Below are 26,149 nucleotides of genomic sequence, written 5' to 3' on the forward strand. Positions count from 1 at the left end.
GTGGAGCCTGCTTCTCCCTCTGTCAGTGTCTCTGCCTCTCTCTCTCTCTCTCTCTCTCTCTCTCTCTATCTCTCTGTCTCTCATGAATAAATAAATAAAATCTTTTTAAAAAGTGTACAGTTATTTCATTTCCCAACCCCTGAATAACTCCTATTCATAGTTCACTTAACAAAAAGCAAGCTGATTGTTTATTTATTTCAATATGTTGTTCTCATTAAAATTGTATCTCATTAGTATTGGCTCTAGTATTTCATGCTGGCACATTGTGGCTGGATTATTGCTACAGATTTAAGGGAAAAAAAAATGACACAATACAACTTGGTGCTCCATGATGTCACTCCCCCAAACGTAAATTTTCCTTTAGCAGGAGCACAAAATTCTTGTCATTGTGGCTATCTTCTGATTGATTAAAACAAGAACTTAGCCCACATTCAATACCATCTGCAACTGGTTATTTAAGCTGTATCCACACGAGATAGATATTTTTATTTTAACGCTAATACTAACAGAAAGATCACTTTAGTTCTTTTTTTCTTTCACTTTATCATTAAAAATTCACAGAAGGTTTGATTGTCCATCAGCAAAAGTATTCTTAATAAGTCAGATACTCTTGGTCCAAACAAAAAGTTTTGAGGAAACATGTAGTATGATGCAATAAAAATAATAAAATCTAAGGTGAATACAGAATTCTGTTTTTCTTTTTTTAAAACAAAGGTATTATTTATTTAGTTAGACAGAGAGATTGAGAGAGCTAGAGAGCACTAACATGGAGAATGGAAGAAGGAAAGGGAGAAGTAGGCTCCCCAAAGCAAGGACCAGATGTAGAGCTTGATCCCAGGACTTTGGGATCATGACCTGAGCCAAAGGCAGAGTCTTAACTGACTGAGCCACCCTGGCACCCCAAGTTCTGTTTTTCTTTTAAAGCAGTGTGAACAGGGGCAGCCTGCATGGCTCCACGGTTCAGCGCCTCCTTTAGCCCAGAGCGTGATCCTGGTCCCGGAATCGAGTCCCACGGACTCGGGCTCCCCCCATGGAGCCTGCTTCTCCTTCTGCCTGTGTCTCTGCCTCTCTCTCTGTATCTCTCATGAATAAATAAAATATAAATAAGTAAGTAAATAACTAAAATAAATAAATGAATAAATGCAGGGTGAATAATTATATGATACAAAAATCTCATCAGCTATTTTCATTTTGGAAATAAAGCAAGATGAAGCTAATTCTGTGTTTAAAATAGGTTTATGAGGTTAGGTTGCTCAGGAGAGATAACAGTTGTTTTTCAGAATTATAACTTCTAAACCTATAAATATCTTAGCTGTGTAAATATATTAATCAAATAGATAGGCTGCCCATAATTTTTAACATTGATATGATAGTTCACACTTGACACGTTCTAGTTAGAATCAGCAAAACATTGTTCACCAGAAGTCTCTGGGAAAAATTGATTGCAAGGTTTTATTTTTCTTTCTAGTATCTGACAATTTACGATGCAGGCTTTCCCCTGGAAATCTCTACAATACGTCTGGAATGTCTGCCCCAAGAAACATGGAGTGACTAACTCATTGCCTTCAGTAAATGTCTGTGAGCTGATTGTTCTCAGAAAAACAGTGCTGTGTCTGATTTACTCAGTGTGGATAACAGTGTGCTAATTGGTACTTTGAGGTCATAGGTTCTAAAATAGGTACTGTAATCTCAATGAATACTTGCCACATTAGGAGAGTCTAGCCATCTATAAGGAGCTAAAAGCCAGAAAGGGATGGCTGAGATCTCAGTGGTGAGTTGATAATCCCCGAGGACTCCACATGGTGTTTTCTTTGGCCTTTAGAGAATTGTTGGTGAACAAAGAGTATTATTTGTAAAAATTATTCATTTGTCCTCAGTCAAGGTCATGAGGATTTCAGCAGTAAATACACACAATGGATATACTGCATTCTTAACATTTTCATGTGCTAGAGACACAGACATAATTTACTTGGCAATAATAGCAAGCTATCACAGGGCAGAAGTACTTTCAAGGAGATTGAATCCATGCTCTGGACAATTAAGCCGCGCTACCCACCCAGTGAGGGTGCTTTATAGTATCTCATATTTTCATAACGGCCTGTTTCGTAAATTTAAATGAAAGGCTTAGTGGGTAAAACAGCCACTGACCTGGCTATAGAGATGTTAAAGTATGAAAGTAACCAAGAAAAGAGAAAAGAAAGAATTCTTTAAACAGAAATTACAATTCCGATAAGATACAGACTACATAGTAGTTGAGACTTATCCAAAGCTGTGCTTTGATTTAGTAAAACAAAACAAAAAAAAGGAAATAATCTATAATAATCTATAAGATAACCACAATAAATGTGTCCTATTCATATTGGGATATAATGTTACAATAACTTTGCTAGAACTACAAACTCAAAACACACAGTATTGAGTTTTTAACTTATTCTAGTAGAATTTTACCAAACATAAATTGAAATATGTAATAGTAAGAGCTGGAATTGCCATTGTGAATCCAAATATGAAAACCATGGCATAATATTAGCAAAGTCTAGCATTTTAATATTATGATTACAGTCTCTTTCTTTTGTCAAAAAAAACACTTTCTGTTGTAGATATATTTTTTTAAATTAAAAGGTAGAAAGAAAGGAGGGAGGAAAACAATATTTTGTGAATGCCTGCTTTGTGTCACGATGCATTCTGTATTGTATCTCCTTTAGGTAGCACAGTGATTTTTGCAAGGTTCAAATTATATCCAGCTGATAAACACTGAGACTCAGAGAAATCGTCTGACTTTGCTACTAAGTGGAAGAAGCGTGGTTTGTCCTACAAACTTGTTTTTCCCAAGTATACTGAATTATAAATGGAATTGCCATCCACCTGGTCACCAAACTAAGATAAAATATAAATATATTAATTTATGCAAAGTGCTTACTGCAATACCTAACACAAAGCGAGCTGTCTATAGTTTTTTATGACGATGATCATCATCGTATCAGAATTCTCTTTTGCATCCAAGGAGTGCTCTGCTCCTCTCTGTATTACCTGTCCAACATCCCAGCAGCTCCTTTCTCCAGCTCTCCATCTGACCTTAACTCAAGCTCCTGTCATCTCTCTTGGCTTGATTATCATAACAATGTCCAAATGATTTCTTATCCCTCGTTTTGCCACCTCTTCCCAAAACCATTTCCTTAGGCAAGGATTTTGTTTCTTTATGTTGACTTCTAGAAAGCATATCCCCAATGTTTTTGTGGAATGTAAGATATATATTTTGTTTGATAAATTCACCATTTTACTTTTTTATATATTTTACTTCATATTAACTGCATTTCCTTTATTTTACTTTTTATCAAACATTTCCTAGAAAATAAGGTATGAGGCAAAGCTTCTGTGCTAAGGTTTCATTGACAGGTGCAGTTCCAGGTGGAGAGGTAGGCGAGGGAAAAGGAAGTGAGGTGAGAAGGAAGGAAGGCAAACAGCTGGATTTTTGTCATGATAAAGGTCTTCCAGAAAAGCCATGTAGAATCATATTGCCTTAGTAAATTCCACTGGGAGGAGGAAACGAAAGATATTTACCTGTCAAATCCTCAGAATTCTCTGTACTTCATTTTAAAATATTCTCCCCATGGACATTAAATTCCCTGGTCTTCCAGGAGTCTCCCCTTAATTTCCTAGTCTGTCCAGGCAATTGCTGGACAAGCTAGATGTTACTTCTTGAGTTTTAGTACTACTGCTGAGTCAGAAAAATATGGAAGGAAACAGTTTTGGGGTCCAGTTCATTAGACTTACTACTAGAGTTGCTGTGGCCCACTCTGTGATGATAACAAGAGGGGCTATGCAAAATTTAGTTGTTATCCCAAGGCAGGCTGCCCCCATGGGTAATGTCAGAAGAGGAAATGAAGGCAGTGGCATTTGGTATTCTCCATTGAGCATAAGACTAAGACTGAAGAGGGAGACAAACTGAGTCTCGTAGAGTGCACCTTTGTTCCTTTCAGATCTCCCTGCAACCTTTTATGATATCTAGGTCTCATATGAGAAGAGGATGCCATCCTATATTCTCTAACAGGGAATGCACAGGGCTTGTTTCTTTAAAGGTTTTAACAAATTTCAGAAAATTAAAACTATGGTCTCTAATGCTGCAGCTAGCCCCACAGCCAACACTTCGATTTATCATCTTCCTCTTCCACTACCCGTGCATGATTGCTCTCTTCTTTGGCTATCATTTTCTCTCATCTGGTTCCTTGTTTTTTGGACTGACCTAGATGTTAAATTCAAACTCAGAGGAGACTGGTTTCTGTTACGCAGGGATCTATTCACAGTTTTTACTGGTCATGGAAGCAGCAAAAGACATCCTAGTGGATCACCTGGGTTCTTGGATCGACTTTTCTTGCAATTTTAGGTTTTTCTAGTGATTGAAGTCAATTTCCCTTCCTAATTAGGTAACTCCATTCTTTGCCTGCTCTTCTTTTAGCATGAGAAGTCAAAACTTCAGGTGACAATTTCAGGTATAACAGAGTGAAACCTTTATTGTGTTCTATGGTGGAAGTATTCCCCTGCATCTGACAAAGAATCAAGACTTCTGTTGGACCTAAAAATGAAAACTTTGGGGATAGAAAGTTTAAGTTGCAGGAGAAATTCGATAGCTATTATGGTGAAGATATTATCCCTACTTATACCCATAGGTTTTAGACTCATCTAGTCTAGTTGGCCCAGACAGGACACAAGACACACATTTTTTTTTTTTAATGGATAAGTTGTTTAATTAAGTTCTTTGTAAGAAATTTAGAACACCAATTTGTGAGGGTAAACTCCATTTGTGAGAGAAAACACAGAGCGGAGGTAGCCCTGAAGCGGAGGAACAACTTTGATTTTTTGCAGAATTTGCGAGTCCACAGCTTTCTGATCAACCTTGCGCTGCTCTCTAATCTCGTATTTCTCCTTCTCTGTGTCAAAAATCTCCCCTTCCTTGTGTCTGGGTTCACACAGCTTCTTCTTCTTGAAATAAGCGTCAGTGAGATGTTTAGGGGTTTTCACACTGCTGATATCGATTTTGGTGGAAGTGGCAATGACAAATTTCTGGTGTGTTCTATGCAGAGGAACTCGGTTGAGGGCCAGAGGTCCAGTCACAAGTAGCAAGCCACTGCTCAGTTGCTTCAGGAAAACTACCCTCTTGCCCCACGGGCCCATTAGTTTAGATCCTATCCAACATCTTATTCCACACCTTAATTAAAAAGTACTTACAATGCTAAAAATTGCTAATTATCACCTGAGTTTTCAGTGAATTATAATCTTTTTTGCTGGAAGAAGGCTTTGCCTTGAGGTTGATGGCTGATAACTGATCAGGATGATGGTTGCTGAATGTTGGGATGACCATGGAAATTTCTCAAAATAAGACAGCAATAAAGTTTGAGACATCAATAGACTCTTCCTTTCATGAATAATTTATCTGTAGCATGTGATGCTGTTTGATATCAATTGACAGTAGAACTTCTTTTAGTATTGTAGCCAATCATCTCAACCTCTGCTGATGCTTCACAACTAAGTTTATGTGATATTCTAAATCCTTTGTTGTTATTTTAACTAACTTGACATCTTTGGCAGGAGATTTGGTCTCAAGCAACCACTTTCTTTGCTCATCCATAAATACAAAAAACTCATCCATTAAAGTTTTGTCATGAGATTGCAGCAATTCAGTCCCATTCTCAAGCTCCACTTCTCACTAGTTCCCTTGCTATTTCTACTACATCTGCAGTTGCTGCCTCCACTGAAGTCTTGAGTCCCTCAAATCATCCATGAAGGTTGCAATCAACATCTTTCAAACTGCTGTTTGTGTTGATATTTTGACCTCTTCTCATGAATCATGGATGTTCTTCATGACATCTCAAATGATGAACCCTTTACTTTGCCCAGGTCCAACAGAGGGAATCACTATCTATGGCAACTATAGTCTTACACAGTCTATTCCTTAAATAATAAAACTTGAAGGTTGAAGTGAATCTTCGATTCATGGATGGCAGAATGAATGTTATGTGAGGAGGCATGAAAACAATATTAATTTCATTGTATATCTCTATCATAGTTCTTGGGAGACCAGAGGCAATATCATTGAACAGTAATATTTTGAAAGCAGTCATCATTTTCTGAGTAGTAGTTCTTAGAGAAGACTTAAAATATTCAGTAAATTATGTTGTAAATTGATGTGCTGTGATCCAGGCTTTGTTATTCCAGTTATTTTGACCTCTTCTCATGAATCATGGATGTTCTTCATGACATCTCAAATGATGAACCCTTTACTTTGCCCAGGTCCAACAGAGGGAATCACTATCTATGGCAACTATAGTCTTACACAGTCTATTCCTTAAATAATAAAACTTGAAGGTTGAAGTGAATCTTCGATTCATGGATGGCAGAATGAATGTTATGTGAGGAGGCATGAAAACAATATTAATTTCATTGTATATCTCTATCATAGTTCTTGGGAGACCAGAGGCAATATCATTGAACAGTAATATTTTGAAAGCAGTCATCATTTTCTGAGTAGTAGTTCTTAGAGAAGACTTAAAATATTCAGTAAATTATGTTGTAAATTGATGTGCTGTGATCCAGGCTTTGTTATTCCAGTTATAGAGCATGGGGAGACTAGATTTTATACAATTCTTAGAGGCCCTAGGATTTTTGGAATGGCAAAGAAGCATTGGCTCAAACGTAAGGTCACCAACTGCATTAGTCCTTAATAAAGAGTTACCCTGTCATTTGAAGCTTTAAAGCCAGGCTTTGTCTTCTCCTCTCGAGGCATGAAAGTCGTACATGGCATCCTCCTTCAATAGAAGGCTGCTTTGTCTATTTGACAATGTTGCTTATGCAGCCACTGTCTTTACTTATCTTAGCTAGACATTCTGGATAGCTCTTTGTATATTCTGCATCAGCATTTGCTACTTCATCATGTAGTTTCATGTTATGGAAATGGCTTCTTTTTTTATACCTTGTGAACCAACTTCTACTAACTTCTAACTTTTCTTCTGCAGCTTTCTTACCTCTCTCACCTCTCCCAGAATTGAATGAGGGCCTGCCTCTGGATTAATCTTTGGTTTAAGGGAATATTGTGGCTAGTCTGGTCTTCCATTCAGACCACTAAAATCTTTCTCCATATCATCAATAAGACTGTTTTGCTTTCTTGTCTTATATGTATTCACTGGAATAGCGCTTTTATTTATTTTTTAAAATTAATTAATTAATTTATTTATTTATTTTAATAATAAATTTATTTTTTATTGGTGTTCAATTTGCCAACACACAGAATAACACCCAGTGCTCATCCCGTCAAGTGCCCCCCTCAGTGTCCATCACCCAGTCACCCCCACCCCCCGCCCTCCTCCCCTTTCATCACCCCTACTTCGTTTCCCAGAGTTAGGAGTCTTTATGTTCTGTCTCCCTTTCTGATATTTCCCACACATTTCTTCTCCCTTCCCTTATATTCCCTTTCACTATTATTTATATTCCCCAAATGAATGAGAACATATAATGTTTGTCCTTCTCCGATTGACTCATTTCACTCAGCATAATACCCTGCAGTTCCATCCACATTGAAGCAAATGGTGGGTATTTGTCATTTCTAATGGCTGAGGAATATTCCATTGTATACATAGACCACATCTTCTTTATCCATTCATCTTTCGATGGACACCGAGGCTCCTTCCACAGTTTGGCTATGGTGGACATTGCTGCTAGAAACATTGGGGTGCAGGTGTCCCGGCGTTTCATTGCATCTGTATCTTTGGGGTAAATCCCCAACAGTGCAATTGCTGGGTCGTAGAGCAGGCCTATTTTTAACTCTTTGAGGAACCTCCACACGGTTTTCCAGAGTGGCTGCACCAGTTCACATTCCCACCAACAGTGTAAGAGGGTTCCCCTCTCTCCACATCTTCTCCAACATTTGTGGTTTCCTGCCTTGTTAATTTTCTCCATTCTCACTGGTGTGAGGTGGTATTTCATTGTGGTTTTGATTTGTGGCAAGTGATGGCAAGTGTGGTTTTGATTTGTGGCAAGTGATGCGGAGCATTTTCTCATGTGCATGTTAGCCATGTCTATGTCTTCCTCTGTGAGATTTCTGTTCATGTCTTTTCCCCATTTCCTGATTGGATTGTTTGTTTCTTTGCTGTTGAGTTTGGTAAGTTCTTTATAGATCTTGGAAACTAGCCCTTTATCTGATATGTTATTTGCAAATATCTTCTCCCATTCTGTAGGTTGTCTTTGAGTTTTGTTGACTGTATCCTTTGCTGTGAAAAAGCTTCTTATCTTGATGAAGTCCCAATAGTTCATTTTTGCTTTTGTTTCTTTTGCCTTTGTGGATGTATCTTGCAAGAAGTTACTGTAGCCGAGTTCAAAAAGGGTGTTGCCTGTGTTCTCCTCTAGGATTTTGATGGAATCTTGTCTCACATTTAGATCTTTCATCCATTTTGAGTTTATCTTTGTGTATGGTGAAAGAGAGTGGTCTAGTTTCATTCTTCTGCATGTGGATGTCCAATTTTCCCAGCACCATTGATTGAAGAGACTGTCTTTCTTCCAGGGGATAGTCTTTCCTCCTTTATCGAATATTAGTTGACTATAAAGTTGAGGGTCCACTTCTGGATTCTCTATTCTGTTCCGTTGATCTATATGTCTGTTTTTGTGCCAGTACCACACTGTCTTGATGACCACAGCTTTGTAGTACAACCTGAAATCTAGCATTGTGATGCCTCCAGCTATGGTTTTCTTTTGGCTATTCGGGGTCTTTTCTGATTCCACACAAATCTTAAGATAATTTGTTCTAACTCTCTGAAGAAAGTCCATGGTATTTTGATAGGGATTGCATTAAACGTGTAAAGTGCCCTGGGTAACATTGACATTTTCACAATATTAATTCTGCCAATCCATAAGCATGGAATATTTTTCCATCTCTTTGTGCCTTCCTCAATTTCTTTCAGAAGTGTTCTATAGTTTTTAGGGTATAGATCCTTTACCTCCTTGGTTAGGTTTCTTCCTAGGTATCTTCTGCTTTTCGGTGCAATTGTAAATGGGATTGACTCCGTAATTTCTCTTTCTTCAATCTCATTGTTAGTGTATAGAAATGCCACTGACTTCTGGGCATTGATTTTGTATCCTGCCACACTGCCAAAATGCTGTATGAGTTCTAGCAATCTTGGGGTGGAGGCTTTTGGGTTTTCTATGTAGAGTATCATGTCATCGGCGAAGAGGGAGAGTTTGACTTCTTCTTGCCAATTCAAATGCCTTTAATGTCTTTTTGTTGTCTGATTGCTGAGGCTACGACTTCCAGTACTATGTTGAATAGCAGTGATGAGAGTGGACATCCCTGTCTTCTTCTTTTTTTTTATAAATTTTTTATTTTATTTTATTTATTTATGATAGTCATACAGAGAGAAAGAGAGAGAGAGGCAGAGACACAGGCAGAGGGAGAAGCAGGGATGCACTGGGAGCCCGATGTGGGATTCGATCCTGGGTCTCCAGGATCGCGCCCTGGGCCAAAGGCAGGCGCCAAACCGCTGCGCCACCCAGGGATCCCACATCCCTGTCTTCTTCCTGATCTTAGGGGATAGTTCTTCCACCTCATTAACCCTCGTTGTTAGGACTTCTAGTATGGATTGCATCTCATTCAATTGATTTTTAATTTCTGCCTGATTAGTTCTAAATTCTGCAGTCATGAAGTCTCTTGAGTCCTTTATGCTTTTTTTCTAGAGCCACCAGTAGCTTATAATAGTGCTTCTGAATTGGCTTTCTGACATTGAATTGTAATCCAGATTTTGTAACTCTGTGGGAGAGAGGACTGTTTCTGATTCTTTCCTTTGAGGTGAGGTTTTCCTTCTAGTCATTTTGCTCAGTGCAGAGTGGCCAAAAACAAGTTGTATTGGGAAAAGGAGAAAAAGAGAGGAAAGAAAGAAGGAAAGAAAAGAGAAAAGAAAAAAGGAAGAAAAAAGAAGAAAAAGAGAAAGAAAAAAAGGGTGGGGGAGGCAAACAGAAATCAAAAAGCCAAAAAAAAAAAAAAAACCCATGGGGGAGGGGGGAGTATCCTCTGATTCTGTATACTTTAAGTCCCTTGACTTCCCCTGGAACTTGTCCTTCTAGCTGGTCTTCTGCGGGGAGGGGCCTGCTGTGCTGATTTTCAGGTGTTAGCACTGGGGGAGCTGCTCTGCCCCCTGCCTGGTGCAGGGCTCTGGGGGTTGTTTACCCCGTGAGGCCCCAGGAGGAACAACCCGTGGCAGCCGCCAGCTCTGGAGCCCTGGAGTCAGCCCCCGCAGTAACTCCGGGGCTCTCCGTCTGCAGGGCCTGGAGGCTCCAGAGCGGGGCCGCTGATCTGCTCAGCTCCGGGCAGGAGCGTCCTTGCTGTCCTGGGCCCTCCCGGCCTCTGCCTGTCCCGGGGGGGAGGCCGGATCCTGGGCTGTGTCCCGGCGCCCTGTGCTCCGGGGCCTGCGCTGTGTCCCGGCGCCCTGTGCTCCGGGGCCTGCGCTGTTGGATTCGCGCTCCCGCCCCGCAGCCCCCTCCACGGAGCCGCCGCCCAAGCCCCTCTGAGCTGCTCCGGGTCCCGCCGTGCGCGCTGCAGCCCTTAGGGAGCTTGGCGCACTCTCCCCGGGGCGCAGGTGTCTGTTAGTGTCCCAGGGAGCCCGAGGGCATCCCCACCCTCCTGGGGTCCTGCTCTAACTGCCTGTGGGTGCCTTTCCACCTGGGAAGATTGGTGCAGCTCCTGCTTCTCTAGGCCTGGGCTTTCCTGTCCTGGGGACACTCGCCCGGGCCTTAGACCGGCTCCTCGCGGTGCCCTCCCCCTTGGATGCTTTTTTAGTTTATTTTTTCCCCCGTCTTCCTACCTTGATAGAAGCGCGAAGTCTTCTCACTGTAGCATTCCAGCTGTTCTCTCTTTAAATCTCAGGCCGAATTCGTAGATTTTCAGGATGATTTGAAGGTTATCTAGGTAATTTGGTGGGGACAGGTCACTTGGGGACCCTACTCTTCTGCCATCTTGCCGCTCCTCCCTGGAGTAGCACTTTTAATTTCCTTCAAGAACTTTTCTTTTGCATTCGCAACTTGGCTGTTTGACATAAGAGGCCTTATTTTGGCCTATCTCAGCTTTCAACACACCTTCCCCCTAAGCTAAATCATTTCTAGCTTTTGATTTAAAATAACAGTAGGTTTAATAAGTTCTTTATAGATCTTGGGAAACTAGCCCTTTATCTGATACGTCATTTGCAGATATCTTCTCCCATTCTGTAGGTTGTCTTAGTTTTGTTGACTGTATCCTTTGCTGTGAAAAAGCTTCTTATCTTGATGAAGTCCCAATAGTTCATTTTTGCTTTTGTTTCTTTTGCCTTTGTGGATGTATCTTGCAAGAAGTTACTGTAGCAGAGTTCAAAAAGGGTGTTGCCTGTGTTCTCCTCTAGGATTTTGATGGAATCTTGTCTCACATTTAGATCTTTCATCCATTTTGAGTTTATCTTTGTGTATGGTGAAAGAGAGTGGTCTAGAACTTATTAAACTCAACACCAAAGAAACAAACAATCCAATCATGAAATGGTCAAATGACATGAAGAGAAATCTCACAGAGGAAGACATAGACATGGCCAACACGCACATGAGAAAATGCTCCATATCACTTGCCATCAGGGAAATACAAATCAAAACCACAATGAGATACCACCTCACACCAGTGAGAATGGGGAAAATTAACAAGGCAGGAAACCACAAATGTTGGAGAGGATGTGGAGAAAGGGGAACCCTCTTGCACTGTTGGTGGGAATGTGAACTGGTGCAGCCACTCTGGAAAACTGTGTGGAGGTTCCTCAAAGAGTTAAAAATAGGCCTGCTCTATGACCCAGCAATTGCACTGTTGGGGATTTACCCCAAAGATTCAGATGCAATGAAGTGCCGGGACACCTGTACCCCGATATTTATAGCAGCAATGGCCACAATAGCCGAACTGTGGAAGGAGCCTCGATGTCCACTGAAAGATGGATGGATAAAGAAGATGTGGTCTACGTATACAATGGAATATTCCTCAGCCATTAGAAATGGCAAATACCCACCATTTGCTTCAACGTGGATGGAACTGGAGGGTATTATGCTGAGTGAAATAAGTCGATCGGAGAAGGACAAACAGTATATGTTCTCATTCATTTGGGGAATACAAATAATAGTGAAATGGAATATAAGGGAAGGGAGAAGAAATGTGTGGGAAATATCAGAAAGGGAGACAGAACAGAAAGACTCCTAACTCTGGGAAACGAACTAGGGGTGGTAGAAGGGGAGGAGGGTGGGGGGTGGGAGTGAATGGGTGACGGGCACTGGGGGTTATTCTGTATGTTGGTAAATTGAACACCAATAAAGAATAAATTAAAAAAAATAAAATAAAATAACAGTAGGGTACCTAAGTGGCTCAGTTAGTGAAGCATCTGACTCTTGATTTTGGCTCACGTCATGATTTCAGGGTCATGAAATCAAGTGTGTCAGGCTCTGCACTGGGTGTGGAGCTTGCTTAAGATTCTCTCTCTTTCTCTTTCCTTCAGCCCCCCACCCCCAGCTTGAGTGTGTACTCTTTCTCTCTAAAAATAATAATAATAATAATAATAATAACAATATAATAGAAAAAAAGGAAAGACATGTGATACCTCTTTTTATTTAAACACTTAGAGGTCATTGTAGAGGTATTGATTAGCCTAATTTCAATATTGTTGTGTCTCTCAGAGAATAGGGAGGCCTCAGAGGAGGGAGAAAAAAAAAGTTACAGCCAGTTAGTGGAAGAGTCAGGACACACAATATTTATTGTGAGGTTTGCTGTGTATAAGCACATTTCATGGTGCCCTGAAGAATTACAGTAGTAACATCAAAGATTATGATCACCAATCATTGTAATAAGCATTAATGAAAAAGTTTGAAATAGTGTAAGAATTATGAAAATGTGGCACAGAGAGCCATGAAGTGAGCATATACTGTTATAAAAATGGCCTTGATCAACTTACCCATGCAGGACTATCACAGGGTCTTCAATTTGTTATAAAGAAAATACTCAAATCTGTGAACTGTAATAAAGTGAAACACAATAAAATGAGATATGCTTGCATAGCTTCCAACTATGCCCTACAATTCTTCTGTTCATAGATCCATTACATACACACTAAGTGCCAAGGAGTAAGTTCCAGAGGATAGGTCATTCTGTCCACCTAGTTGAGAGTTCCTTCTATGGTGGCTACCTTCTGATAGTCATGATACAGGATACAAAGATGAAAGACTTTGTGCCAATTTATATCAGTCTATTCACTTACTTTTTCCTAAGCCTTTTTTGTTTTAATATTTCATCATTTATTCAGGCTCCTGGCCAACCAAACAGTGTTCATTATTTCCCACAAGTGTATATCTTAATCTATGACTGTTTCTCTCTTCATATGAAGTAGACGTTCAAGTGTACTGCTCACAAATTTAGCCACTGGAAGAATGTTTCTTTACACTATTTTTAAAAATAACCCTTTAATGTGATTATAGTAACAGATAAATTCCAGCTAGTATCATCATATCATGCATAATTACTTGATGTCCATAATTAGGTACCTAGCACAGTAGCTACAACTTAATATATTAATTTAATGAACACTCTTAGCTGAACAACATACTGCTAAATAACTCAGGATTAAAACATGAAGTCTCAGGGGAAATATTAAAAATATTTTGAACTGAATATAAAGGAACATACAATATATCAACATCGACATGCCATATCACAAGTAGTTTTGAGAGCGAAATTTATAGTATTGAATACACAAGTTAAAAAAAAGAAAATATTCTAAGCTCTTATCTCAGAAACATAGAAAAGAACAGCAAAACACACCTAAACCAAGTAGAAAGAGAAAAAGATAAAATAGGATAAAGATACAAGCACATTAATCAGTGATTTTGAAGACAATAACTATAGAGAATAAACAATAAAGAGAATATGGCTCTTTGAAAAGGCCACAAAATTGGCAAACCTCTAGTAAAACTGAGCAAAAGTGAGAAAGAAAATTTGACAACTTGGATAAAATGAACCCTTTCTTGGAAAACACAAGTTACTACAAGTGACTTAATATGAAATGGATCATTTGTATAGCCCAAAGCTATTAAGTAAATCTAATCCATATAACTCCTCTACTCTCCCAAAAATAGTCCCCAAGCCCTCTATGGTTTTGCTGAAAAATTCTACCAAACTCTTATAGAATGCTTAATATGAATCTTACACATACAAGAGAAATACTTAGGTATAAGTGTAATAAAACATTTATAGTGCTATATGCTGAAAACTAAACAACACTGATTTAAAAAAAATCAAAGATCTAAATAAAAGAAGCACAAGAAAAAGGTGTTCATTATCATCAGCCATTAAGGAAATGCAAGTTAAAATCACTATCAGATATCACTACACATCAGTCAGAACGGTTAAAAGAAAAAAAGTGACATCGAATGCTGGTGAGGATACAGAGAACCATATCATTCATATACTGCTTGCAAGAATATAAATGGTCCAGCCACTCTAAAGCAACATTTTGTCATTTTCATAAACATCTAAACAGATGACCACCCTATAACCCAGAAATTGCACTCTTGAGGATCTATCCCACAAAAATGAAAACTCATGTTCATGCAAAAATATGTGCATGAATGTTTATAACAGCTTTATTCAAAACAATCAGAAACTGGGAACAATAATGTTGTTCTTCAAGGAGTGAATGAGTAAAGAAACCCGTAATGCATACCATGAAATTTTGCTTAGCAATAAAAAAGGAAAAACTGTTTAACACACAACAACCTGAATAAATCTCTAGAGAATTAAACTGAATAAAAAAAGCCAACCCAAAAGATAACACATTGTATGATTCCATTTGCATCACTATTATGGGCAGAATTGTTCCCCAGCCAAAATCTGCATGTTGAAGTCTTGACCCTTAGTATCTCGAAATGTCACTGTATTTGGAAACAGAATCTGTAAAGAGGTAATTGAAGTGAAATGGGGTCATTTAAATGGCCCTAACCCAATATGACTGTTGTCCTTATAGGAAGAGGACGTTAGGACACAAACACACAGGGAAGAACACATGAAGACGCAAGGAGAAGATGGCCATCTACCAGCCAAGAAGAGAAGACCTCAGAAGTAACCACCAGGCTGACACCTTGATCTTGGACTTCTGGTCTCTAGAATCGTGAAGAAATAAGTTGCTTTTCTTAGCTACCCAGTCTTTAATACTTTGTTATGGTAGCCCTAGACAACAACAGAAGAACCTTTATGAAATGAAAAATACTTCATTAATGGAAAACACATCAGTGGTTGCAGAGTTAAAGAATTATTGGGAGTGAAAAGAAAAGGGTGTAATGATGAAAATGAAAAAAGGGAGATCCCTGTGATGATTGGCTCACTAGACACCAAATCAATGAGTCCAGTCACCATATTTCCAAATTTCCAGGTCTTGGCATTCATGTGAGCCTGCAAAGTCATATCACCAAGAGAATGATTTCTAGCATATCTGTATCTTTTAAACTTCAGACCAGTATAAACAATTGGCAAAACTTAATGTATACTCAGTAGTCAAGATTAAGGACACCTTGGAAATTAGTTTTTTTATTTCCAGCCTCTCTACTTAGAGGGCAGTGGAATGGATATTTTCAGAGGCAGTACATAGTACTTACCACATTAAAACTTTATTTTTAGATATGTGGTAATAGTTAAATGAAATAACACTTGTGATAATGTTTCCTTAACTGCTATTCATAAGTTAGTTTCACTGCTAATCTTCAGACCTGTGTAAACTTGAAGAATCACTTTTGCAAGTCCATATATCCAAATACACTAAAATATACAGTTTCAGTCTTTGGCAGTTTTCCCTCTTTCCTGTGTTATCTGTTTCATCAATTTCATTCAGACCTACATCTTCAGCTTCTGACTTTCAGATCTGCATCTTCTGCTCTGATCTTAGGCTTTGAACTTTTATTTTATACATCAGAAATCTTCACCTAGATCATCTACCTGTACTTCATAATTAATTTGCTTCAAATTCAAGGCATCTCAAATTTGTGCTGTATGTTCTGCTTCATTAAAATTGATTCAATGATTTGCAAAATATATAGATGGTATAAGAAGTTAAAAATGAATGTAAGGAGATTTGGAAAAATTAATAATGAACCAAAATGAATTTATATGTCTCTCTAGATAGGTCATCTCTGCCTCTTCGAAGACTTAAATAAATGAAAATCCCTTATTATTACTGTCTTCATTTCTTCTCCTAATATATGTGTCTATAAAGTACAACTTGGCTGGACTCAGAGTCTCTGCTCCTTATAGCACTTCCTGAGTTATCTGAACACCACCAGCGGTGGGATCTGATTTTTGTAACTCAGTTCCCCAGTGGCTTGGATAACATAATCCAGAAGTCTGAGAAAGATGACCCACTTTGGGAATCAAAGGCAGAATACAGAAATGAATGATCATCCTCTCATTTCTTCTTCCTGAAGAACTGTTCAAACCGAGTTGTATTCACACATCCTGTCTTAAAGATGACCCTCATGGCCTAGAAACTATGTTATGCTTTTTAAGCTGTTGCCACATGGATGATGCAACCATTTGTATTTGCTTTTCTTCCCCGTCTTCTGACTCACTCTTTCATTTCCTCACTCTTACTCTTTACTCTTGCAGCCCTAGGATTGTTTTTCCAAATAAAGCCACAGCTCACAATCTTTATCTCAGGCTCTATATCCTAGGCAATCTGGGGTAAGACAACTTGGACTAGAATAACTCACAAATGCAGAGATCAGAGTGAGATTTTAATGTTGGATTGCTCGCCTGTCTTTTGGTAAGTGAGATGATTGTAACCCCTGACACAAAATGACACCACAATTAGTGAAATTTTGACCCGTGGTTACTTTTGTTGAGATGCAAGTGAAATCTATGACTTAAGGAGATCAGATGGGCATCATTTAATCACTGTGGAGACAGTGGTAGATATGAAGATTGTGGTTTAAGATCTCTGTTTTAATGAAATCAGAGCTTATAAAACAAAATGATAGGATTGATATAGCTAACAAAGGGAATGAATGCTATAAAAGCCAGAAAACCTCTATGGTTTAAAAAAGATTCCAAAATACCATGGACACCTAGCAGATTATGATTAAAGTCAGGTTCATGTTATGATCATAAGAGAGTCAGAGCCTCAATAGATATTAAATAAGCAGTCTCCAAAGATCTTTGATGTCAATACCAGCATCATAATAGCAAAGTTGGTTAGAATGGGAAAATTTGAGTGGATGAACCCAAGACTACTGAATCTCTGAATTCAATATCTACGTGAAGACCTCCAGTGTTGCCATTCTCCTGAAATTCACCACCATTTATTGCCTCCAGGCCAATAACCAGAATCTGATTTTAGTACATCCTAAGTGAGCTGGAAAGTAATTCTATAAATGTGTGACAGGAAGAGGACACCTGGAAGATATGAACCAGCAGCTGCTGAGTGACTATGCATGGTCATAGACTTTGAAGGTGTTAGAGCAAAAGATACAAAAGATAAAGCTAATTGCAAGATAATTCATTCATGTGAGAGTATTTACCCATAACTTTGGATTCAAAGTGTAGGCATAAATATCTATAGCTGGACCTAATAATTTTATGGAATGGCTCCTTGAAGCCTGAACATGAGAACAGTCTATACCAAATTGAGTCGAGATGCTGTACATTTTTGACACATATTGAAGAACTTAAAAGCCTTCAGGAGTTTGGAAAGTTAAAATGCATTTACCTTGTCATGCCTAAAAATGACAAGTCTTTCTCCTTTTACAAAGTTGGCCTAGAAAAAAAACTTTTAAATTGTTATAAGGTGGTAAGGAATGCTTTAATAAGGTAGGCATCTGAACTTTGAGAAGTTCGGTGACAGCTATTCTCTATTTTCCAGAGGCTGTGAGAGATTCTTCTGGAGAATTATTTAGAGTACCTAATGGGTGAAGAGATTCCAGAATGGTACAGCACAGAGAGAAGAACTTACCTGTGAGAAACAGGAGGCATGATTATTGTAGTCAGCAATAATGCTTTTTCCTATAGGAGACTAAATCATGATGTTCCTAGGAGTTTGACAAATGGGTATCTGTCAAGGATATTCCTCTTTTTATATAATGAAATGACCAAGTGCTGACAAGCAGAAAGTTGACAGTCCTGCAATAGAAATTATAAAACTCTCAGAGTACATAAAATGTTAAAAGTGTCATGTAAGTTGGTGATCATTGCTAGTATCATCCTTGGAATAATTCTCTAGAAGAAATAAGTGGCATTACAACATACAAAAAAGTTGATATTTTTGTGACCATTACATATGTTAATGGTCAATTTTCTTGAATTGTTTCTTTTTTAATGTCAAATTTAAGTCTTCACTAATTTACTGAAAGGTTCAATTGAGATCATTCTAGAAGTGCTTTAAAATGCATTAAGAGGCAGCCTGGGTGGCTCTGCGGTTTAGTGCCGCCTTCAGCCCAGGGTGTGATCCTGGAGACCTGGGATGGAGTCCCCATCATGCTTCCATGCTCCATGCAAGAGCCTGCTTCTCCCTCTGCCTATTTCTCTCTGTCTGTCTCTCATGAATAAATAAATAAAATCTTTAAAAAAGCATTAAGAAAAATAAAGTTCATGAAAATTATTAACATCTAATGTATTTTGAATAGCATTTGTGAACAAATACAGCCCATCAACTCTGTGGACAGGGAGACGCAGATACAGCAATAATGACAAGCTCATTTACTCTGGCACCCAACATGGTTCAGGTTTCATTCTCCAAAGAAAAGGCAACACATTTGATTGTTAGCCTCAACCCAGCTGAGCCAGAAAAGTCAATCTGCTTTAGAAAATATGATGTTCTTCAAGTCAAATCTATATGACATAGGATTATCCCTGTGTCCTGAATTATCTCTGCTATAGCTGTCCTCCATTAGCAATGGGAAGGGAGCATTCAGTCCCATCTTGTCCATACACAATATTTTCATCATTTTTCAAGGGCCTTCACAAAGTTATCTCTAGAAATTGGCAGGAATGTTTATTGACACTCAAATGTGAAACTGTATTGAATAATTAAGTATCTAACTATCCATTGCTGGCAGGAACATTGAATTTGTATGTACACAAATGAATAAGGGAATATGCCAGTAATGGGAAAGAGTCAGCTACAGAAATTTACTAAATGTGTCCCTACACTTGCTTTATTCTAGTTTGTTTTAATGGACATGGAAATGTTAATCTATTGGGAAATCACATCCCAGTAAAAATGATAACCTCTAATCAAGCATATTAAGCATATTGAGCCTTTTTTTATTATTTCCCTCAATTCTTCTCAGATACAATTTATAAAAGGTTGATCATTCCAAGTAGTTTAAATTAGTGTCCATGAGATAATAGAAAAAGTATATGTCTATATTGGTCTCTGTCCCCAATTCCTGGAACAGAGCTCCTAAAGCCCTTATAATTTCCTAAGTGATATAAGAACATAAAAGTATCTGTTGTACTAATATTTGTCCTTGACTCCATTCCTGACTTGGGGCTCATAAAACCCTTGTAAATTCCTAGTAGTATTAGGAGCATCTTTTGTTCTATTGATGTGACTCTTGGTGGGCTTCTGGATGGAGGCTGGTCTTCAGAAAGACCAAGCCATGATTAGAAACTTGGAATTTTCAGCTTTGCCATCCACCCACCCAAGTGGTGATAGAGGTTGGAAATAGAGCTAATGGTTCATTGTGCCTACATAAGGTTCATTGTTCCTACATAAGAAGCTTCTATAAAATCACAATAGTAGGAAATTCAGAAAGCTTCCAGTTTGGCCAATATATCCACACTGGAAGGTTGATGCACTCCAAGTCCACAGAGACAGAGTTCCTGCACTCAGGAGTCTTACAGACCTTACTGTATGTATCTCTTCATCTGTATCCTTCATCATATCCTTTCATAAACTGATAAATATTAAGTAAGTGCTTCCTGAGTTCTGTAAGCTGCTCTGGCAAATTCATCAAACCTGAATAGGAGGTGGTTGGAGGCTCTGATCTATAGGTAAGAAGCCAGGTGGTAACTGGCATCTGAAATGGGGATAGCAGGGATTCTTGTGGGAATGAGCCCTTACTTCTATGATCTGATGTTATCTCCAGGTAGCTAGTGTCAGAACTGAAAACTGTAGGATACCTAGCTATGTTGGAGACTTGCTCATTGCTGAAAAGATAAAACCATACATATTTGGTGACCAGAAGTGTAAGAAGTGTTCTGTGTGAGTAGAAAAGGAGATTCTCAGGAAAGAAAGACATGGTAGGGAAGAACTGGGTTTTTCTTTACATAGGAAGGAAAAATCTAAGTTTTCCCTTCACATATCCAAATAGGAAATATAAATCTGCTATTCACTGGAATGCATGAAATTACCACATAAAGTCATGTTCAGAACACTATAAAATATTCTGGTCAGAAAGACTTTAGTCAAAGAGATATCAACAGCAATAGAATCTCATGCAATTAAGTATACAACTGCATGAAATTCTACTAACATGATAGCTTCTCTTCAATTAATTCTGCATATTGAAAGAAAACCAACAATTTATACTGGGAAATACCTTTGTTACTACCCATTGTAGATAGAGGAGTTGCTACATCAAGCAAAAATCCCTGAGACTATTCCATCATTTGCTCAGGTGTAGCCTGAGAAAGGATGTCATCATGATGCTGTGAGCTTTAGAAGCCTTCTTCAAGAATTAGGAGGATCCCAAGAAATATAGGCATATAGTTTCATTTGGAACAAGGAGAAAATACATTCCACCCAAAGGGTTTCAGACATTTGTCCTTTGTGCTGGTAAGAAGAAAAAAAAAAGTTAAACATTTGTACTCTGTAATTGGCCCAACCTTAATGGAAGGCATTCACTAGCAAAGAATATCAAGATAGGATTTTGGTAAATGGCACATTACTTCATAAAGGCCTCTCTGCTCAAGGTAATTTACAAGAAGGGGAAGGCTTACTTAAAGCTACCACTTAGGATTGTATTAAATCAAATCAATTTCATAGCCCCTTTAAATTTTATTGATGTTTCTTCTGCTTTTGTATTTTGTAGAGTTGAAATAACAAAAATATCTCTGAAGTGTCTCAATTTTGACTCCATTTTAAACTCATTTTTTTTTTCTTCTTAATTTCTTTTCTAAAAGAAAAGGTTTGCTTCCATTTCAGGCACTCTGAATATAGCAATACCAACCATGTACTAAAGAATATTCTGACAATGCTTGGTATTTAACTCCAGTGTGGGCAGAAAGCCAAGGGACTTGTTCTACCCGTGTGAAGGTGAAGATGATGATAATATTTGGTGCTTGTGTTAAGGATGGTGAGTGAAGCACAAGGGAGGTCTCTACACATTGTCTGTGCAGCAGCTTGTTTGGGAGAGTTTCAGCTAATTGTATGACGAGGTCTACACCAAACCTGCTCTGCCCTAGGCCCTGGGACCAGATCAGTCTTGCAGCCCAAAGTCTTCCTCTTATCTATTAACATTACACAATCACTGCCCTGCAACTGATATTCCACTCATTTCACTTTACTTATAGCTTCAGGGTATTTTCAGGTAATAAATATTTCTTATGGCTATAAAATAACATTTTGCTTTTTTACAGCCTACCTCACTAAACCATAGCTGATGAGGTCTTTGACACCCTCATTCTTTTCCTACAGAATCAAAACTCAGAGAAGTGAAGTATTCATTTCCAAAATTTGACTGTCATGCTCAGAACAAAGACCCATGTTCCTTTGTAATATTGATATATTTATGTTTTTTTAACATGTACCTACATCCTAATTTCCCCACTCCCTTCAGTGTTGTTTGTATCTATTTGTTTTTTCCTAATTAAAATGCAATTGTTGTTTCATGTTTCCTATGTGGATTTGTAGTTTCATATAATTGCAGTGATAGAATATCAACAAATTTGTGCTTTTAGCTTACTAAGAGTATATGTTAAATAGTTTCCAATGTTTTACATTGTTTTAATAAAACACAGTACACAATGGTCCATTGAGTTTAAAGATCATAATTTACTTAACTATTTCTCTACTTTGGAATATATAGATGATTTATAAATTATGCTATTACATTGAGATTTTTCAGAAAGTACATACATTCTCTTCATAGGTTTTGTTCCTTTTCTTTTAGAGAGTAATTTTCTTACAATAAATTGTCAAGAATAGAATTATTTGATTAATAGCATGAACATTTAAAGAACTTCTGATATATATTTATCATTATTAAAACTATTATTTTAATTATCAGACATTTAAAATATAGAAACATGAAAATAATAAATTTGATACCTAAAATACATCACTGATATTTTATTTATTAAGCTATGACATTATACATATTTAATTCGGAGAGTCTTTTTTCTTTTAAAATAAAACGTTAGAGATCTTAGGTCCATTTTTTCAAACACTTCATCTTCTTGCCATTGCCTCCAGTTCTACACTATAGATGATGTATATCATTCTCAGGCAAGCTTAGGTGTTTTACTGCATTTGTATGTGTCCATAAATAATATGAATTACTGCTTGGAGAGTGTAAATATGCATAAATGGTATCATCTTATATCTTTTGGCAACTTGCTTCATTTTTTCTTCACATTATTATATATATATATATACCTTTAGCATTTTGATTCATATTTTCTTTCTATATGAAAGTTTTTTCATTATTTCATATTTCAATTTTGCTCTTTTTTTTAATTGCCTTCTTTAGGTTTACTCCATTTCTTTTCTTGGTTAAGCATAATGCTCCATATTTATTATCTTCTGATATAAACTCTTAAGACCAAAGAGTTTTGTGAGACTGTGGCTTTTTCCACATTTAACGGGTTTGGATGCATTGTGTTATCATTATTAATTTAGTTCTAAATATGTTTCAATCTATTATAACTTCTTTTTTGGTCTCTTAGTTTTTTTAGAAGATTGTACATGACTATCTTTCTTTAAAATATCTTGGGAAGTGGATGCTAGCTTTCTGTTGTTGATTTCTTACTTTTACATTTAAGCATCCTTGGGTCCATTCTATGTGATCCAAATTCTTAGACATTTCTAATGATATGTTATGTAATATATTACTTGATAAATTTTTCATGTATTCCTTGTATGCAGTAGCCAGTAGTGCTATTCCAGAAAATATTGCCAGCTCTTTCCAGTTGACATGAAACTGATGTTGTACGGTATTCCCATGTGTCTGTAATGATCATGACTTAATACTTTATTGCATTGTTACATAGCACTAGCGTGAAATACATTTTTGTTGTGTTAACCCACCAAGATTTTGGTTCTTTGTGTTACTGTAGAATTATAACTCAATTCTGCTATTGTAGATATGGAGTGATGCTAGCAAGTCCTGGCAGTGAAAAAGGTGGCAATTGATGTTACACATTATTTTCTTTTCTTTTCTTTTATTTTAAAGATTTTATTTATTTATTTATAAGAGACACAGAGAGAGAGGCAGAGGGAGAAGCAGGCTCCATACAGGGATCCCGATGTGGGACTCGATCCTGGGAGTCCAGGATTATAGCCCAGGCCAAAGGTAGGCTCCAAACCACTGCACCATCCAGGGATCCCCAATGTTACATATTATCAAAACACTTAAAAAAACTATCATCTGCTAAGACCTGGATTTTAGTCATGTATCCATTGAATGTGTAGTACTAGGAGATGTGGTTGAAAGCTCAAACTTATTGGCATGTATTAGTTGGTATTAGCCAGCCATCATGAAAGAGACCCAAGGAAGGTGTGTTTAAATATATATATATATTTTTTTTTTTTCCTTCATCCTTTGGTACAAGTCCATCACATCAACTTGTATCTCCTTACAAATTTCTCTGTATTTTCAAGATGATCATTTTAATATCTCTCAGTCTGTGAAAAAGTAAATATTTCTTGAACAGAATTTAAAAATTATTAAGCAAAAAACATACATGACAAATTGGCAAATTGGATATTAATAAAATTATAAACTGTTGATAAGAAGGTATCATTAAAAGAATAAAAAAGGAAGTCAAAGAAATGTTTTTGCAATACAAAAAAACACACATCATTCAGACCTAGAATACACAACAATTCCTGCAAATCAATGAGAAAAGTAATCATTCAAACCAATAGAAAAAAATATATAAAAGACTTAGACATTTTCCAAAAGAAAAGATATCCAATACACCTTTGAAAAATCTGAATCATCTTAGTCATTAGGGAAATGCAAATAAAAATCATGATAAAATGATTAAAATGAGTAAAAAATACTGTCATTCACCGACAATATAGCTGGGAGTATGAATTTGTACAATTTCTTTGCGAAACTGCTCTTTGCTCGTAAACTACACTAAATTTGCACTTTACACCTTGCACTTTCACTAAAATTCAAAATATGATATCCAATGGCCTGGCTATCCCAGTCACGCTATAAAGATCTTTGAGAATTCCAGCTCTATGTAAAGGAAACTCTCCCAAACCCATAAGCTAGTCCAGTCATAGGGCCTATCTCTTTTGTTTCCCCTCTTAATAATAACTGTTCTGTACTACCTACTGTCCAATATCTTAAAATCTTTGGTTTCAAATATTTAATTGGCTTTTAGTTTTTGTGGTAGGAAGTTAAACTGGTCTGTATTATCCATCCATCTTAGCTAAAAGCTGGTGTGTATAACATTTTGTTGGCTAACTGCTGTGACAGTTCCATCTTCCTGAGTCACATCACTCGTAGCCACTCTTACTCTAAAGGCACTTCTGTGGGATGACATGTTTCCGAACTCCAGGAATTTTTGTCAATCTAAAACTGCTAATCCATACATAGTTTGTTATTTTGATTTTTGAATTTGTTTTTTCTTTTTCTCAAGAGGCAGATAGGAAACTGAAAAAAGTTTCTCATCCATGTATTTGATTTAAAAAACGCTTTAATATAAGCACATGTTTATATTACCCTCAAAAGGAGATATAAATTTCTAACTGATAATTGGATTTTTGTTTGGGGGTTTGCAATGAGACCACATATCTGAACTTGCTTTCCTTATGTTTGTACATGTTGACAACATCAGAAAATGCTGTTCTTGTGGATTATTAAATTTTATGATAAAACTAAAAAGTGCTTTGAATTGCTTATTAAGATGCTATAAAACTAAAGCTGTTCTTTAACTTAAATTTTTTATGAATATGAGTAAGCTAATAAAGTTTGCGATGCCCAAATGTAAAACAATGGTAGTTTATTCTTTTAAATCAGCTTTTTAAAAATTTTACACCTTATTTCATTCAGTAGAGAACAAAATGGTGTAATTCTTTTGATATTTTGTTGCTGCTGTTCTTCATGTGGAAGTGTATGTGTATAATCAGGGTATCATTAAACAGCCATAGTAAGTAAAAGTGACTCAGATAGAAACCTACTAAAGACTGTGTGTTGTTGTTGTTTAAATTTTACCCCTTTGTTTAGCAAGACCCTGACTGACAAAATGATTGAGTAGCTGAAGTTGATTTTTGGTGCACACCCACTGATTTCCACTCTTTCTCATTTAAGCCCTGAGATCACCTGCAACTCACATGCCTCTCCAGTATTCCCAAAGTCATGTCCAACACTGCATTAGTAGATACTGTTCTTTTGTACTCTCACTTGTTCCATATGGTGTGGAATATATGGAATCTCAGATGCATAGGCAAGTGTCAGGTTAGCTGTCACTAATGTTTTAATACAGGGTCAGCAACTTTCTCTGTAAGGGGGCATGTTATAAATATTTTTAGTTTTGAGGCCATAAAGTCTCTGTTGCACCTACTCAACACTGTTCTTGTGGCACAAAAGCCGCCATAGGCAATTTGTAAATGTACAAGCATGCTGTGTTCCATTAAAATTTTATGTACAAAAATAGACAGTGGGTTAGATTTGGCTGATGGGCCAGAATTTGCTGAACATGTTTAATAGATTGTTCTTCTCAAAGTGCTATGCTGGGGTTTAACACAGACCTCTGGGCAACACTATAATTCAAATTTTAAAAGTGGGGCCTTTTTAAAGATTTTATTTATTTATTCATGAGAGACACAGAGTGAGAGGCAGAGACATAGGCAGAGGGAGAAGCAGGATTCTTGTAGGGATCCCAGTGTGGGACTCGATC

The 26,149-nt window shown here is 37.4% G+C and overlaps 1 protein-coding gene across 1 annotated transcript; it reads right to left on the reverse strand.

Annotated features, from left to right (window-relative positions):
• Nucleotides 1-4,767: 4,767 nt before the first annotated feature.
• LOC112935093 (large ribosomal subunit protein eL6-like) lies at nucleotides 4,768-5,172 on the reverse strand. The gene has a single exon (XM_072762717.1). The coding sequence runs from the start codon at nucleotides 5,170-5,172 to the stop codon at nucleotides 4,768-4,770; it is 405 nt and encodes a 134-aa protein (XP_072618818.1).
• Nucleotides 5,173-26,149: the final 20,977 nt, after the last annotated feature.

The sequence above is a fragment of the Vulpes vulpes genome, chromosome 7, assembly GCF_048418805.1.
Source record: "Vulpes vulpes isolate BD-2025 chromosome 7, VulVul3, whole genome shotgun sequence".
In the NCBI taxonomy this organism is placed as follows: Eukaryota; Metazoa; Chordata; class Mammalia; order Carnivora; family Canidae; genus Vulpes; species Vulpes vulpes.